An 18,450-nucleotide genomic window follows, 5' to 3' on the forward strand; every position below is an offset into this window, starting at 1 on the left:
ATTTTAGTCTCTAGTATTATCGGGCCCTACATTGGGTTATTTATCGCACTTATTGCCATATAGGGGCCAATCTTGTAGTTATAATGGTGTGATATTTATGTTACTACCTCATATGCATTTATTTATTTATGTAACATAGTGTCGGAGTTAATTTATAGGTTTAAACCTCTTATCTTGACTTACCTTATTCTATCTTGTATCTTATCGTACTTATATCATAATTTAGGTTAATCAGCCAATGATGCCTACAGAGTACACATGGTTTTTGTACTCATACTATAATTTTGTATATTTTTGGTACAGATCCAAGTACTGATTGCCACTGATAACGCCCAAGCCATACCTTCAATCTAAAGATTATATGGTCGTTGTCAAATATAGTAATCCAATAAAGGTTGGGGTCGAGTTCCAAGGGAATACGCGGAATCATGGCTCTCAACTGCTATAATCAACAGGCGAAACTAGAAAATTAAATGGGAGGATTATAGTGTAAATATTGAACAAGTAGATAGTATCAATGTTGGTTGTAATCTGTTGTCGATGAACATTAGGATTGGGTTCTCATTGACTTCACAACTCAGTACTCTTATCGTTCTTTGTTGAACCAACTTGATTCCTTGCATGCAGAATCTGATAAGTTATGTACCATCAACCATATTTTGGACTAGCTGACATATTTCACCCTTCACCTATTAAGTATTATGATGTCGCCTTACCAACCCTTATCCTAGATCCCGGTTAACTATAAACTTTTGAGTCTCTAGTTATTAGATGACAACTAACTATCTCACTTAGATAATACCTATTAGCATGACTCGACAGTTAAAGTTTAAATTACCGTTATAGTTATCGTTTCCTAGTAACTACTCTTTTGGAGTAAGAAGCAATAATCGATGTGGGATCCTAACGTTTGTAACCGCTAAGATATCTATTAAAGTAATGATAATATAATGCATGCACGAGTATTGGTTTAGAACAACAATAGCACTTCCCCTACTTCGTCAATTCGCTAGGGTTTTCACAACCCTAGCTAAGGGTTTTTAGATGCTTATTTTTGTGAAAGAATCAACAACATTCATGATTGAAAGCATAAGATGAAATCACAATAATCACAACTAAAAACCAAAAACATGAACTAAATTAATCAACCAAAATCAATACAAGAGAATTCCAAAACAGGACAAAAAAGTGGCGGTGGCCACTTACCTGTGTCTACATGCAGCCTGTCCTTGGGTGCATGTGCCACCTATGGTCTGACCCTATGATCATGTAGACACATATAAGTTCTAGAAAAATTTCATGCACCTTCAGCTCTTAGGACTTTGAACTTCTGGCAGTAACCTTGCCCACATGTGGTCCACATGTTAGCATAGGTAAGTACCGAAAGTTTGTTTCCAGCTTTTTCACCCTTGGGATATTTAATTCTGGTACTTACCTTAGTATCATTCAAACCACATGTGCTACATGTGATCCATATGTAGACATAGGGAAGTGTCAGGCCTTCAAATGCCTGCAACCAAACTTCCAAACTTCAAATTTCAACACATGATTTGATCACGTACATACAGTAAGTGCCATAAATGCCCAAAACTGATCAAGTAAGTAGCCAAAAACTCCATTTTTCATATTTTTAATGAACTTCGTGTCCAAACCATAGTTTCCTGCAAAACATATCCAAAACACATTATATCTAAAAAAACAACCCAAGAAACTTGTATATTTTCATTGTTTTAAGCGTTGAAAGTGCTATATTTCTATAGCACATCAACACCCTTAACTTAGAATGTTTTCATGTCCTAAGGTAATAAAACACAACAAAATAAAACACGGCTCTTAACTATAAGAGTCTACGCTATTCAAGGTAGTTAATCAACAATTTAAACTCAAACCACCATAACCTCTCCTGTCTCAACTTTTCAAAACCAACTGTGTATAAACATGAAGCACGACAATGTGACACAATGGGATCAAGGTATGGATTTACATTAGCAACAAATAACCATGAATATATACAATTTACACTACCCAAACATATAAGCAACTAGCAATATGACTCATGGGTGCGCACAACAAAGAAGTCGCACTCACTCATATGAAATAATACATGTAAATGCAGGGACAGTCAAGAGACACTCACACTTAGAAAAGAAGTTCTAATCAATGTGCATCAAATACCATAAGCTTTCCCATATTTTCTTTACCTAAGCATTCAGACAGTTAAGTTAGGATCACTATAGGACTTTTCTCGGCTTGTAATGCAGGTTTGAGGGGGTTGATATGGTACATATGGATATCAAGTAACTAAGCCTCCTTATCACTACACTAACTTTGGGGTCTCACTTATTAGCCATTTTTATTTCTCCTTTGTATTCTTTTTTTCACACTCAGACTGGGTATGGTCTTTTATTCCTTCTTTTTCTTTTTCTTTTTTTTTTCTTTTGTTTTTCTACCACGCATAGCCTTACTAACTTTTTCTCTCATTTTAACCTTCTATATAACCACCCTCAATTTAAGTGATTTACCTGCGTTGATGTGCACAATGTCCAAGGAAGAATGGGATAAAATAGGTTATTGCAACAAAAATGGAAACGTGATAGGTGAAATAAGAAAAAATAGTCTATAAGGCCTAAAAGAGGGATCAAGGGATACAATTTCACATTAGGAAGTTCATTTAGACTAAAAGTGGACTAAAAGTTAAAAACGGCCTATGATCTTTTCCTAACTGACTATCCTACAATCTAAGCAAGACTAACCAGGCAAGTTCTAAATTCAACACATAAAGGAAACTAAGTAACATCTCACACACATGGCATAGAGTCAATATTACAGGTTACTACTTGTTCGGTTCATGAAATTGGGAGAAATTGATTATCATGTCCCTAATCCTAATGCCATAACAAGATCCACAATGTCCACACATACATACAAATTAACACAATTCTAAAACAAATATCTTGGAGGGGTATCATTTTTCTCAAAAATCAATCAAAAATATAAAAAAACTACCCTAAATACTTAAAAATATCCTAATTACACAAAACACAATACAGTACAAAAAAACACGATACGACATAAATTTTAACCTAGATATGTTAGTTCTACAACTATATCGCAATTGACAGATAAAAAAGCACAACAACAAAAACCTGCGGTGGCTATGGTATACCCTACCCCAACTAAAAATTGTGCATTGTCCTTAATGCACTAAAATAATATAAAATAAAGGGAATGAGGATATACATAGAACGCACTAAGAATTTATCTCATGAGCATCCCCATATGGTGGCATTTCTACTAGCGAAGGTGGTGGGGGTGGTAGTGCACTACTAGAAGATGCACCCACTTCTATCATAGCATGCTATTACCTCTCAACAATTACAGAATCCATCGAGTCATTTCTGGTCTTTTTTAAGGCCTGGTCATATGTCATATTGGGATCCTAAAGGCTTCCCATATGCCCTCTCTTGTCCCCAACTATAGGTACCCTCATCATCCACCACAACAAAATCAAAATATCTGGGCACACGTCGAGGTAATATCTGGACCGCTTGGGGTATGACTGAAGGAGTGGATTCCATATGGATCTCTATAAGAGAGCATACCTTTGATCGTAATATATCCATTTCCTCCCTCATATGGCCTAGATCCGGCGTCTCTATCTCTTTGAGTATGGTTGTAACACGTCTCTCAAAAGCATCAAGAAGTGCCTATACATTAGCATGTAGCTTTGACATATAAGCTATCTATGCATCCTTCAATCTGTCCTCTGGCGCCTGGAATCTAGTCAAGGCTCATGACTGGATTTGCCTATGTAGAGTAGTCATCTCGATCTCAACAACCCAAGTGGTTGGTGTCCCTTCTCCCTGACTACTCAAATCTGAGGCGTCTCTCTACTCCCCCATCTCAAGATAAACACTAAATCCCACATCACATCCATGTATTTTACTTAGCTCTATGGAAATAAAAGGGCCCTCTATATGGGCCTGGGGTACTGCTGTAGGCTCAATAGGTCTTCAAGAAAGAGTCGGGTGTATTGGATCCTTTATAATATTTGTCTGTGCAGTGCCTATTACACATAATCTCTCATAGAATCCCTGTATCCATGTTACACCTACCTCATCATACAATCTCTTAATAAAGCATGGGAATGGCGAATTTGTCATATCCCCTAAAGCCCTATCATGATTCTCATGCCAAAAAATGGCTGCAAATTAATAGCATACCTAACTATCATACTAGCAATGAGGGAGGCTCCCTGCCAAGTTAATACATTATCTGAAGCAGTAGGGAACAATCGATATTGGATGACCAACCACCAAAACTTAGAATCAAAAGTCAATAAACCATTTTTAATCACTCCATGTCCCTCGATCCATAGGGTCTCATCACCCAAGGGTGAAATATAGCTGGCTATCTATCTAGCCATCTTGACTCTCTCATGTCTATGCTACATCTTCCTTATGATATGTATATTGCATACGAATCTCAATCTATAGATATATTCTGCTATGGATGCGGGAGTGATATAGTCTAGATAAAAAATAACTCGATGAATAGTCTTTATTGAAAGATCAAACTTGACCCCTCTCACAAGGGTCTGCTTAAGCTGTGGCTTCTCCATATGTCTCACTAGGATTGGAAATTTGTGTATTGTAAGAACTACTGTGGCACTATATGATGCATAAACCTCTCATACCAAAGTCGGGTTGTAAGAACTGAGTGGTGTAGTCATCCACTCTAATTGATAATGATTAAAGAAATGCCACAACTGTTGTACTTTACTCATCCCAAATACATCAATCCTATTCTCATCAAAAATAAACCTTTTAGGCATACCGGTTTCTGAGATACGATTGTCTATGTCATATATCTTTTGCATTCCCTTCACATGCCATCTCGGGTTTTCCTCCTTAAAAGATTTATTCAAGGTAAGTATGGGTACATAACTCTGTCCTTACTGTACTGGTGTGCCCTTATTTAGAATTGGCACCTCATGGGAAGCCTACTCTATACCCTCCTCAAATTGAGGTATATCTAACAGTTGTATATGAACTGTGATACCCTTCTCATACTGGGGTACTATTGACAACTCCTCCTGCTCTACAGCCTCGGATGAATCTTGGGACCCCTGCTCAGACTGGAGGTCATGAGCTACACTTTATCGGACTGGCTCATAATTTACCTCATCCTCATCATTATCATTAATTGGTGGAAGAGAATATGGAGATGATCTCTGTGCTGACTTCATCCTCGATTGGGCTACCACTGGTTGGGCAGCCTGGACAATTTGAACTACCTCAGCTCATGATCTAGGCTGAATAAACATTGGACTTCTTCCCTACTGTGAGTTCTTAGATAGCGGCTATCCCATTTTACCCAAAATAATAGTCTCCGCTACCTAGCGCATGTGTTCTCTAGTCACTCTACGAGTCTCCCATGTTGAAGCATCTCTAAGACGTTCAATTGGATACTTCTCCACCAAACCACTGGGCTTTGGGGACTCATCTCATCTCCTCAATGTATCAATCTTCTTGTTAGCAACTTTTGGAGTCATGTGTACCTACAAAATTTGGCGGTAGTTTACAAAAAAAATGAGGGATTGCAAAAGTTGAAGAAAAACTCAAAATTCATAAAGTTTGAATTTTTCCTCAAATTTCACACCCCTATAACTTATTTGAAGTCCCAACAAGTCCAATGTTCCCACATATATTAATAATCATGAATTTAAATGTAAACTAACATGCCAAACCTTTGGTATTCCTCTAATTATTCAAGCTCAACTTCCGTTTAGGGCCTAACCTTAGATATTAATTCAAAACAAAGCCCTACATCAAGATTTTAGGCTACTTCAAGGATCCTATACATAAGAATGATTGTTTTTAAATATTTATCATGGAAATAGATATATCAACTTGGTTTTTCAATTATTAAATCAATATATAACAATTAGGAGCCGACCTTTTTATGATAATCCGAAAGTAAACAATGAAGAACTAGAGCAAAACCCAATTTTGAACTTGTTTATAGTGTTTTAGGACAAGCTAGTATCCATAATAAGTTTCAATTTAGCCTTTCTTTACGTGCGGGAATAGTTTATTCTTTGAGAGAGAAGTTTGGATTTAACGAGAAAAATTAGATTTTGAGGATTAGATTGGGTCAGAATAAGGCAAACTATGTTTAAATAGTGAGGGGGAGAATTAGGTCTTAAATAAGCATTGGTGGGTCTAAAATTTTGATTAAAATTTGGGCCCACAAATGGATAGCTTATGGCAACCACATGTAGCATGCTTGTGGCCACATGTCCCACATGTAGTCCGCATGTGTTGGGTGTATGTGGGAGTGATTTTTTGGCCCAACTTTCTTCTTCCTAGACTTCATGTTTTAAGGATTTTCCAGCTACTTATGGCTTCGTAACTTGAATTCACGGTTCTGAAAGTATGATTATGCGCCAGTCTAGAGCTTGCCATTATTAACCTTAAAATTTTATCTTTTCTTTAATTATCACTCAACATTACCTAGCTTGGGTAAAACTTGTGACCTACTGGATTGATCACATAGTCCCCTTGCCTAGAAATTTATGCATGTAGCAATCCAATCATATTTTGGGTAAGTCTATAAGCTATAAGCCTATAAAAGCAAAAAAAGCAAAAGTGAACACTAAAATAGTGGGTTGCCTCAAATTTAGCACTTGATCTAGCATCGCAGCACGTTGTAGATCTTTTGGTTACTCAGGCTTCACTAAAAATCCCATAGGTTGCCTCCCACTTAATGCTTGATTTAACATCGCGGAATGATGTGGGTACCTTGATTACTCAAAATTCTTCATTATGCCCATAAGAGTACCTTCCTGGGTCATTAATACAAACTATCACCGACACCACACACATATCGGTTGGCTACTTCATTGATTTTTGAATGTTCAATATGGCTCTTCACCATTAACTATGAACATCAAATCTCCTCTTTGCATGTCAACCATCGCTCTACCTATGGCTATAAATGGTTTCCCTAATATGATGGGCATCTCTACATCAACTTCACAGTCCAAAAAAATAAAGTTGGTTGCAAAGATAAACTTATCAACTCTCACAATCACATCAAAAGAAATGCCCATTGGTTTCTTCACTATGTAGTCAGCCATTACTAGCCACATTATAGTCGATTCAGGATGGCTTAAGCCCAACTGCTTGAATACAGCTAGCGGCATCAAATTTTATGTTGGCTTCTAAGTCACATAAGGCTCTGGCGAATCAAGATGACCCAATAGTGCATGGTATAGTGAATGCTCTAGGATCACCCTTTTTTATAGACCAGAGACCAAGTGGTTACTGCACTACAGTTGTAGAACCTATCAACATCCTCAATCAAAGCTCATTTATTCTTTGTAACCAATTGCTTCATAAACTTGGTATATCCAGGCATTTGCTTCAATACCTCAAGAAAAGGAATATTCAATATCAACTCTTTCAGCATCTCAATGAATCACTTGAACTTTTCTTCCTCTTTTTTCTACTTTAATTGATGAGAAAAAGGTAGGGGTGGTTGTAGAATTTGTATTGTTTTCTCCTCAATGACCTACCCTGTAACTTTGTCCTTACAGACTTTATCATTACCACCTGCTACCCTATTTGACTCAAAAATATATGTCTCATCATCAGGATGTTCATCATGACTTATCACTTTCATAGCAGGTAATGGGGGTTCTATAGTAGTCACAACACTCCTTGTGGTAATGGAAAGAACATGACCATTGTTTGTCAAATTTCGCACAGTGTTGCTAGGAAGGGTACTTATCTGCCTTTGGTTCAGTGTTGCTGACATCTGCCTGAATTAATGCTCCAATTACTTGATGGCAGTGGCATGGAACTCTACCTTTTGGGTCAACCCTGAAATGTAGGCCTAATTTTCTTAAGTCTCTTCTCATGATTTTCTTGACCCTTATTCAGATTAGTAAGCATCTCTTTCATTATTTATTCTACATCTCTTCCCCCAGGTAGACTGTACTAGTCTCCCTTCTCTCTATAGTTATTCATCTTCATCTAGTCACTATCTTGCTCTCTACTATGGTCTTTATTTCTTCCATAATAGTTCCAACCTTGGTTTTCTTGCACTTGAATTTGGAAACCCGCCAACTAACAATCCAGTTAGTTTTTTTGATCTTCTAATTCTGACAAATAAGCTTTGAAAGCTGCACCCAGTGCTCCTACAACATTTACTTTCTCAGAATTTATTGCTGTAAACTGCTTTGTCAGTAACCTAAGATCAGTTCTTAGCAGTGCATTCTCTTGCTCTACAAAATTATCAGCTAATTTCTGGTCGCAGGAGGCCCCAACAGCAGATGTACCAGATCCTCTCTTAGCCTCTCTAGTTTTCCACCCTAGATTAGTGAGTGAGATCTGATCTATCATCTCTGAAGTTGTCTCCCAGCATAGTCCCATAATTGCTCCTCTAGAGATGGTGTCTGTAATGGCTCTAGAATTAATGTTCAAGGCTTTGTACAATATATCTAATAGGTTTGTCCCTAAAATTTGATGGTTGGGCACCATACTCAGCTTCTTCTTAAACCTAAACCATGCCTCATACATAGATTTTAACTGCAGCTGCCTAAAATTATAAATCTCATCCTTAAGCTGCAATATCCTGGATAGATAAATGAATTGGTTCAAAAATTATCTACATAATTCATTCCATATAGTGATATATCCTTTTGGTAGTTCACCTAGCCATAAAGATGTTTCTTCCATAAGTGAGAAAGGTAACAACCATAGTATAAGTGCCTCCTGATTTACCATTACATTTGTCTATAGACTGTAGATTATGATATTTTCAAGGTGCATGTTTGCATCATTTGTAGGAAAACCTGGAAATACACCCTTCAAATTTAAGAGTTGGATCATTGTGTTCATTATGTCAAACTTAATGCCTAGGGGTAGAATAGGAAGAATAATGGTTGTAGTCTCTACTAGCTCAACGTACCCTAGATCTTCTTCATCGTCCTTATATGGATGAAAATACTGATATATTGGGATCACTTGTGTACAGACACCTCTAACTCTATTTTGATTACCATTAAGTGCTTCTTGGCGATCTGCTACCTACCGAGCTATGTGTTGGGCTTCTTCTTTCCTTCTCTGATTAACAGTTTGTGCTAACAGTACCCCTATCTACTGATCAACAATGTCCTAAAGTCCTTTAGGAGGAGGGGGAGTCACATCATCACAAACCCTTTAGGAATGTCATCTCTTTATGATTCTATCATCCTACTATATATTTGTATGATCCTCTCTGGATTTGGATTCTTTGGGAGAAAGGGGTTGCCTTTACTCTATGTGTTAGGCATACACCGGTGTATAACCAAATAGAAATGAAAACAAAAAGACCAGAAAATTGCAACAACCTTAATTCACAACTCAACACCATATTTCCGAACAATAGCACCAAAATTTGATAACTCTACACCTTCAATATAAAGATTATATGGTCGCTGTCAAATATAATAACACAACAAATATTAGGTCGAGTCCAAGGGAATTAACGGAATCATGGATCTCAACTATTGTAACCAATAGGTGAAACTAGAAAAGTAAATGCGGGTATTGTAGTGTCAATATCAAACAAGTAGCTAGTATCAACTTTCATTGTAATTGTAATACCCCATATTTTTGGCTAGAATGTAAACCATTCATGCACGTAAAGGTTCCAAAATCCATAAATATGATGTGAATTTAGTGTGTTAATCAATCTTGTAGTGTGGGAATCTAGTTGAGCATAAATTGAGATCATAGAGGTCCCTTAACTCAAGGACTAGTTGAAAGCTTTTCTATCGATTGAGTTTTGGTGAGCATTTAAACTTGGGTCAACTTCAATTGACAATAACTTTTTGTATATAATGAATTAGAGGGCGTACTATATATCAAATAAAAGGTCTTTTAATCCTCTTTCCAATCAGTTTTTCCTAAATCCAATATTGGGGTAGAACGTTATGCCTATTTTATAGTAAGGTGTCAAGCTGCCTAAGGAGCGACGGCTAGGAGGATGGCTCATCTGGCTCATGACTGTTTTTCACAGGGCCCATCGTCCCTAAACTAGTGACTCGGTCACTGGAAATGTAGCAATGGTTCTGGGGATAGTTCGTTGGGCCCGTGATGGTCCGTCAGCCATCCCAAAGCTCAAAAATATGATTTTTGAAAGTGTTGTTTTGGTACTTTTCCTCTTTAGAAAACCTCCATAATTGATTTAATTACACCCTAACACGTTATATTAATCAATTCCCATCAGTTAAAACATCAAAAACTTCCTTCTTCACTTTCAAAATAAGATCAAATTAGGGTTTTCCCCAAGAACAAGGAATCAAGAATCAACCATTAAGTTGAAGTTTTTCAAGGAACAAATCAAGATTTGAGTCCTACTCTTTAAACCAAGTAATCTAAGGTACGTGGGATTTTCCTAAACTACATGGGATTGTTGAAAATGCCTTGAATAAGGTTTAAAGTTTTAGAAATCATCAATTTATAAAAGTGGTTATGGAATTATATTTACAATCTTGCATTATGAATTCTTTACTGATATTATTGTTTTGGCTTGAGGCCTTTTCCTCAAATTTATTTGTACTCATATATATTTATGTATGAAATTGGGTTTGAATATTAAATTGAGAGCATGAATATACGGAATCCCTCTCTTGCTATTATTTCTTATTCTTTTCATATGATATGGATTATTTTGAATGCATTTTGAGAAGCATGATACAAATGTCTTGATTATTATTATTATTGACTGGATTATGGATTTGAATTGAAGAGAGGATATTTAAATTGGTGTTAAATGTTAAAGATGTTTACTAAGAATATTGCTTGTTCTGTCATAAATTTTATGACCACCACATATTTGTTGAAGTGCTGAAAAGAGTGGTCTTTACATAATTTGATAAATGTTTTGAAGTCTGAATTTTCTTTAATTATTTGAAGTATGGTAGTTTGAACTCTATGTTTTGAAAGAAGAGATTATAATATTATATTTTATGGCATAGAGATTCGACTTGTAAGTCAATGGTATGACGATACCATATAAATAAATATCATAATAGAGTAAGAGTTTCAGATTTGATTTCAGAAAATTCATGTCTTAAAAGTGTTAAAAGTGGGCTTAATGAGGGTTAGGTGTTTGCCCGAAGAAGGCTTGAGTTCAAATAACTCCTATCCCAAAATCATATTTTGTCGATACGGGTTTATTATGTCCCTAAAAGGGACCATACGTTATCCTAGTGCCCTGTGGTATATTAGAGATAGAGACTCCAACCCTTGTGGAAAACTTGAGTTGGGGGCTTGGCTGCCAAGTTAAGGACAAATTCTATATAGCTTGTAGAATTTTAGAGTTGTACGGTATATCACCTCGCTCAGAAGTAAGATAAAGAGTAAGTCATGGATTTGAGATAATTGTTCAGAGTCTTTTAAATATTCCAATGTGTTTATGATATATCTTATATAAAACCATTCATAAATTTCTCTCACTTATGTTAAATAAAAATACATTATTTTTGATTGCTCTGTGTACCAGTACATCTACATTGACCCCCTATATTTCAGGATTTTGAGACACAGTCCTGGGGTCCATTAAGAAGTAGATTGACTTGTCAGAATTTTACAGGTGGTGAGCGTCCCTTACTTTGGAAGGCTTGGTTATGAAATTTGTTATTGTTATTTTATTTTGATTCTTGGTCCGATTGGGGGCCTTGTCCTAGATTTCAGATAAATGTTATTTTTAGTTGTTAGACATTTCGCAGACTAATGTTAGACATTGTTAGAGGTTTATGGATTCCATTCTTGATTGGTCAATTGAATTATGATATTGACCATAATTATGTATTATTTTATATTTTTGTATTTTCCTTTATATTATATGAATATTGTGCATGATTACCGGATTTAGAAGAGCGCTCGGGCCTACACGGTTTGAGATGCTCATTATGGCTAGGACCTCAGCTCGAGTTGTGACAAACTTTGTATCAGAGCACAGTTCATGGTCCTAGGGTGTCTACTAAATCACATCGGGTAAAGTCTTATTTATGGGTGTGTAGCGCGCCACAGTAATAAGCAGGAGGCTATAAGGAATTTATGAATGTTTTAATTTCTTCATGTTCTAGTTGTGCTATAGATTCAGAATGTTCCTCTTTCATACTCTAATTTGTGCTATGGTGTTGCCCATACAAAAGTAAAGTTATCCCAAATCTTACTCTGATGTTCTCAGATATGTCTCGTTATTGAGGTGATTCAAGTGTAGAAATATGGAATCTAAATGGTATGGTCCTTTCTGATTGAGTCATGAAAAATTATAAAATTTTGTAAGGACTTGAGAGAAGTCCGTTAGCGCTTCAAGGTGTATTGATTCAAGTGTAAACTTTGATCCTGATGAAATCATGCTTTTTAGCCTGAGATATTTAAGTGTATCTAGTCCCTTTCAAAATTTAGTTGCAGATGTATTCCATAAGGGTAATGATGTGTAGCAGAATGTTGGAACTGTATTTCCACCCGAGTAGTAGTGTATGTTAAAGTGTGATAACCTATAGGTAGTGAGATTGCCAAGAAGTTGGTGATATTAAGTCACAAGGTTAGAAGTCAGAGTGAGGGTGACTTTTGTGTAAATAAGTAGATTTAGTTATATAATCATGAATTGAGGAGTGGATTTCCATTGTGTAGTGATAGACTAATGTGGTAGAAACATTTGTAGATTGTATGGTAGTCTATGAAGGAAGTGGCTATCTATGATTATTATCTATTTGAACTAGGGAAGGAGCCTAGAGTGTATAGTTATGGTGATTATTGAAATTAGTTATAGGTTGTGAATGGAAAGGAGTAAATTAGTTAATAAGTTGTAGGAGAGGCTCATTAGTGTTCATTGAATTTTGAAGATCATTGTGATGTATGATTAGGTAAGTGAGTATGATGCGAGAAATTAAACTATGTTGAAAAGATGGAAATGGGTTATATTATAATATTAAGATCGACTAATCCTATCATGTGACTTTACCCCTTTGATGGTCTTTTCTTTAGTAGTAGTAAACTAGTACTTCATATGACAAGGTATGTAGTGGATTTTGAGTTGTAATAGTGAGGTTATGGCGAGGTTGTGATTGTAGGTAGTATCTAAGTGAAGTGAAGTATTTGGGTTGATTTCCCAATTTGATAGACTAGTATAGTATGTGGCATGCTTTACCAATGGTATATAATTGAGGATAGACAACAAGCTTGAACTTTAGATGTGGAGTGTAGTGGTGGGAATAGTAGGTCAAGATTGATGATGCATGTTTTGCTTGAATTAATTAGTAGGCTTGAGGTGATGTGTGAAATGGCCCAGGTTGGTAATTTATGAAAATGGGAGTGGATAAATGGTGATGTATATGCATGAGAACTTGTGTTAAATCGATGAATTGTGGTTGAATAATTATGTGGATAAGAACATGAGTATATAGGAATAAGTTGAACCCAGAGGTAGCATGTTGTATGATAAGGTGTGATGTGTACGAGTCTCACATGTACCTGGATTTAATTCTTGAATTTCGTAGTACGGAAAAGTCAGGGGAGTTGTTGTATAGTGTTTATTAAATTTGAATTCAGGAAATGTAGGTAGGCAATATGCGCCTTTGGTATTGTTTTATAAATTTTGTTAAATTGTAGGTTATGTGATTAGAGGTGTAATGGTAGTATTTTAAGGAATTGAAGATGGATTGTTAAGTGTTTGGAAGTGTGGGTGTCTATGCCGACAAAAATGTTAGTCGTAAGTTGATGACTTTGGGATTTAGAAGATATTGCGATTAGTGTCCCTGAAAAGGGATGTCCTGGAAAATAATTTAGTGTCTTTGTATTACAGATTAATGAAAGAAGCTTGTTTTCATGTATATATTGATACCCCTTTTGTGATAAGGAGTGTGGGTACGTGCGCTCATGAGAGTGGGAGTTGTAGAGTGATGGATATAGAGGCTAGCAAAAGTTAAAGGTAGAAATTATAGAAAAGCAAGGCCTTCAGGGTATAGTTCTTCAGTGAGAGTTTTGAGTTTAAGTATGTGGTGATGTCTCTTTTATATTGAGAGTTGTGGCTATAGATTTGATAAGGGGATATGTCCGTAAGTCTAGGATTGTGACGTTGATCTAAGGGGGAGACGGAAAATTAAGGTAGTTCCCAATTTTTTTTCTCAATGCAACAAGTTACAGGGAGGAGTCATGATAAATTTATTCCTACTCAAGCATACTCCTCCTACTTCTATTTTGGAGATTATTCTACTAATGTCCTACATCATGTATTCAAGTCATAGCTATGCTTATGGTTGGAGTTCTCTAAGGACTTATATTTATGATCTCACCTCTAAACTAGAAGCAATTATGTCTTTCAATAATCCAGTCTTTCATGTATTCAAGCCATATGTTATGTTATTAGTGATCCATGAAAATCTATGTCTCTCAGCATGCTTTGTCCTAAAAAAATATGTTTCTATATGTCACCGATTCATTCTATGTTGGGTTTAGCCAAAGTGATAAATTTATGCAAATTCATGGCAAATCTCAGTTCCTTAAATGAGGAGCAATCTCTTCAAGTGGAAATCTTTGTTTTAGTTTTAATGTAACACCCTGTAGCATTCTAGACTCAATACCCCTCATGGTTGCATGTACGGAGATCTAAAAACATGAAATTTTTTTTCTAATTTTTAAAAGACTTAGTCATATTTATGAGCTCTTAACTTTCAAAATTTTCAAATTGATCTTCCCCACCCCGAGACATATATTTTTTAGTTGATTCATGATCAGGGTGTAAAGTGAGTGTCTTAGGAAAGTTTCAGATATTTCAGACGATGTTTGAGGCATGTTTGCATGATCAAAATAGTGGGCCAATGCTATGTCGATGCGTCGCGCCAGGAATCACGTTGGTATGAACCGATGTGGTGCGGCGCTTAGTGCGTTGGGAGGCCAGTTCGTCTTACTGATTTTTGGGTCTAGAAGGTAATTCAGTCTTTTTCCCTCATTTTATCTTGATATGTGCACCAATAGTTACACATTGTGCTCTATCCAAAGAATTCGTACTATATTGTGTTTCTTTCAAACGACCCTTTACTTATGATTCAGACACTTGATATCTGAAGCACTCCATGTCTATTCTATCATATCTTCACTCTATGTCCCTCCTTGAGTAGTTCTATACGTATAAACTATGAATTGACAAGTGTTACATCCATCCATCCCTAGTAGCGTGGATGAACAGTTAAACTTCAAATTACTATTGTAGTTATCTTTTCCTAGCCACTACTCGTCTTTTGGAGTAAGCAAGAATAATCTAGGTAGGATACTAACATTTGCAACCACTATGATATCTATTACAATGAAGATAAGACAATGCATGCAAGGGTATCGATTAAGAAAAACAATAACACTTCCCCTACTTCGTCAATCTACCAGGGTTTCCATAACCATAGCTAAGCGTTCTTGGCCGCTCATGCTTGTGAAAGAATCAATAATATTTATGATTGAAAGCATAAGATGAAATCACAATAATCACAAATAAAACCTCAAAACTTTAACTAAATTAATCAACCGAAATCAATACAAGAGAATTACAAGACCAAAATCGAATCTTGAAATCTAAATATTTTTGTAAGTATCAAGAATATGTAACTTGAAACTTGCATATTTTCATCTTTTTAAGCACTGAAAGTGCTATATTTCTATAGCACATCAACGACCGCTGATTTGATGTTTGTGCACGATTGATTTCGGAGATTGGGTGAGCTCTTGGAGTTCGAGTTACCCTTTTCCTTCTTTTTATCTATGTCTAGTCTTTCATCTTTGATACGGATTGTATTAGACTCTTCAGTACTCATAGTTTTTTGTAGTAGCTCTTATACCGACAAGACTGAGTCTTGGGATGGTTGTTGGGGTTCTATCTATCTATTAGACCTTTATGACTGTATTATTGTGGTTGATGTCTTTGGTTGTTAATTTTTGAATTTTAGCCATTTTTCACAAAGATAGCTCATTGCTTTTAGCTCCGGACTATGGTTTGGTGAACCAACTCGAGGAATGGAGTATATACCATTATGACTCATAAATTGGGATGTGACAGTTCATGATCACCCTCTCTAATGACTCAATACTAATTCTCTCCTCTATGGGTACACTCACTTAATCATCCTTAATAGTGTCTATCATAGACATCACACGCATATCATTTGGCTTATACATCGAGTAACCCACATTGAAAGTATCATGTTCATCATTGGGCATGAATTTCATATGTCCAATCACCATTCCAACTAATACCCTACTCGTGGATAGGAATGGACTTTTTAAGATAATAGGAATATTAAAATCCACCTCACAATTGACAATCACAAAATCAGCTGGGAATATAAAGGAGGCTACCTTCACCAAAACATTATACAAAATACCAACCAGTTTCTTCACAGTCTGATCAGCCATCAATAATCTCATTGAAGTCGGCTTAGGTAACCCTAACCCCAACTGCTTGTACATAACTAGCGGCATCAAATTAATACTGTCTCCTAAGTCACACAATTCTTGTGAGAAATCCAGTGACCTATTAGTCCAAGAAATAGTGAATGCTCTGGGATCCTCTTTCTTTTCAACCAAAGATCGAGAAACAATAGCACTGTAATGGTTCATATTATCAATAGGCTCAAAACTCACTGTTCGCTTCTTCATCACTAAGTTCTTTATAAACTTTGCATAACTCTATAAGACGGATATTTAAAGACAATTATTTCAACATCGACATGAATTTCTAATATTTCCCTAATTTCTACTTTTTCCTCAACCTTTGAGGAAAATGTGGGGGAGGTTGTGAAATAGTCTTTAAATTCGGTTCAACCTCCTAACCCTACCCTTTATCAGTTTGAACTCTTTTCTCAACACTCATAGACTTTTCTGACGTCTCACCATCAGTTACCAAATTCTTACTTTCAGCTTCGGGTGCATTATCTAGATCAATAGTATTATTCCATATCTTATTAAATACCATTATAAGATGATCAATAGTAGCCTTACCACTCCGAGTGGTGAAGGATAAAAAGTGACTATCATTCTTTAGATTTTGAATGGTGTTGCTCGGAATAGTGCCCGACTGATGCAGAATCAAAGTGGCTTACATATAACTAAACTGGTGCTCTAGCTTCTTAAGCACAGTAGCATGTGATTCTACCTTCTGGACTAGTCTCGAAATATCTGCCTTAATCTTCTTAAGGAAACTCTCTTAATTCTCTAAACACTTAACTAGATTTTAAATTAATGCTACCATCCTCAAATCAATATCACGGTTCCACAATGGAAAATATTCACTACTCTTCTCCTTATAGTCATATTTTTTCCTCCTGTTACCATCTCTCTCTCTTTTCTAATCCTTATATCTATTCCCATAATTATTCTGACCTTGATTCCTTTACCTCGAGTTCCAAGAGTCCTACTTGGACCCTTGACCCCTGGATTGAAACTTGTCATCTCTCTATCTAGATATTTAGCTTTCTCCTCAGAGTCAAACTCATCATGTCTAGCATACTTACCTCGAAAACCTACTATATTCACCTTTTTAATATTCATAGTTCCAAACTATTTAGTAAGTAACCCAATTTCCATCCTTATTTGTGCCATATCTTGAGCTACTATCTCATTTGTGACTCTCTTCTAACTGGAAGCACCAATAGCATAAGTATCAGCTCTTCTTTTTTCCTCTTGAGTATGTCACCCTCGATTAGTATTAGAGACCCAATCTAAGATTTTCACAGCTAGCTCCCAATGAAGGCTCATAAAATCCCCACCAGTAATAGTATCAGCAATAGCTTTGGTGTTTACATTTAGGTTTCTATAGAATATCTCGAGTAAGTTCCTCCCTGAAATTCTATGATTAGAAAAAGTCATAAACTTCTTCTTGAAACTCAACCATGCCCCGTACAATTCTTCTGAATGCAATTATGTGAAATTATAAATATCATCCATCAACGGCAATCTACAAGGTTGGAAGAATCAATCCTAGAATTATTGTCACAATTAATTTTATTATTGATAGGCCCACGAGGTATTTCCCCAAACCATAACATCGCTTTGCATGTAAGAGAGAATAAGAACAACCTGAGTCTCTAAGATTCTTGACTCACCCTAGGTTAATTATATGAAGTCCATATCCCAACAAAATTCATGATATGCATGTTTGCATCTTCAATCGGCAACCTAGCAAACACACTCTTTAGATTAAGCAACTGAATCATAACACTTGCAATGTAAAACTTCACCCCCTATGTAAACTCAAGAGGAATGATAGCTCCTATCTGGATAGGCTCAACATACCCTAAATCTTTCTCCAGATCATCAAACGTCGGTAATTACTCAAAAGCGGGGAGAGGGGGGTTTACTCTATCCCTTTTAGCTTTGTCTCTATAGAATGTTGCTTGACTCT

General features: G+C 36.1%; 1 protein-coding gene across 1 annotated transcript; it reads right to left on the reverse strand.

Moving 5' to 3' along the window:
• Nucleotides 1–16,166: 16,166 nt before the first annotated feature.
• LOC107856673 lies at nucleotides 16,167–16,706 on the reverse strand. The gene has a single exon (XM_016701647.2). It carries the CDS (start codon nucleotides 16,704–16,706, stop codon nucleotides 16,167–16,169), a length of 540 nt encoding a protein of 179 aa, XP_016557133.2.
• Between the last annotated feature and the right edge of the window lie 1,744 nt (nucleotides 16,707–18,450).

The sequence above is a fragment of the Capsicum annuum genome, chromosome 3 (genome assembly GCF_002878395.1).
Source record: "Capsicum annuum cultivar UCD-10X-F1 chromosome 3, UCD10Xv1.1, whole genome shotgun sequence".
NCBI classification, from domain to species: domain Eukaryota; kingdom Viridiplantae; phylum Streptophyta; class Magnoliopsida; order Solanales; family Solanaceae; genus Capsicum; species Capsicum annuum.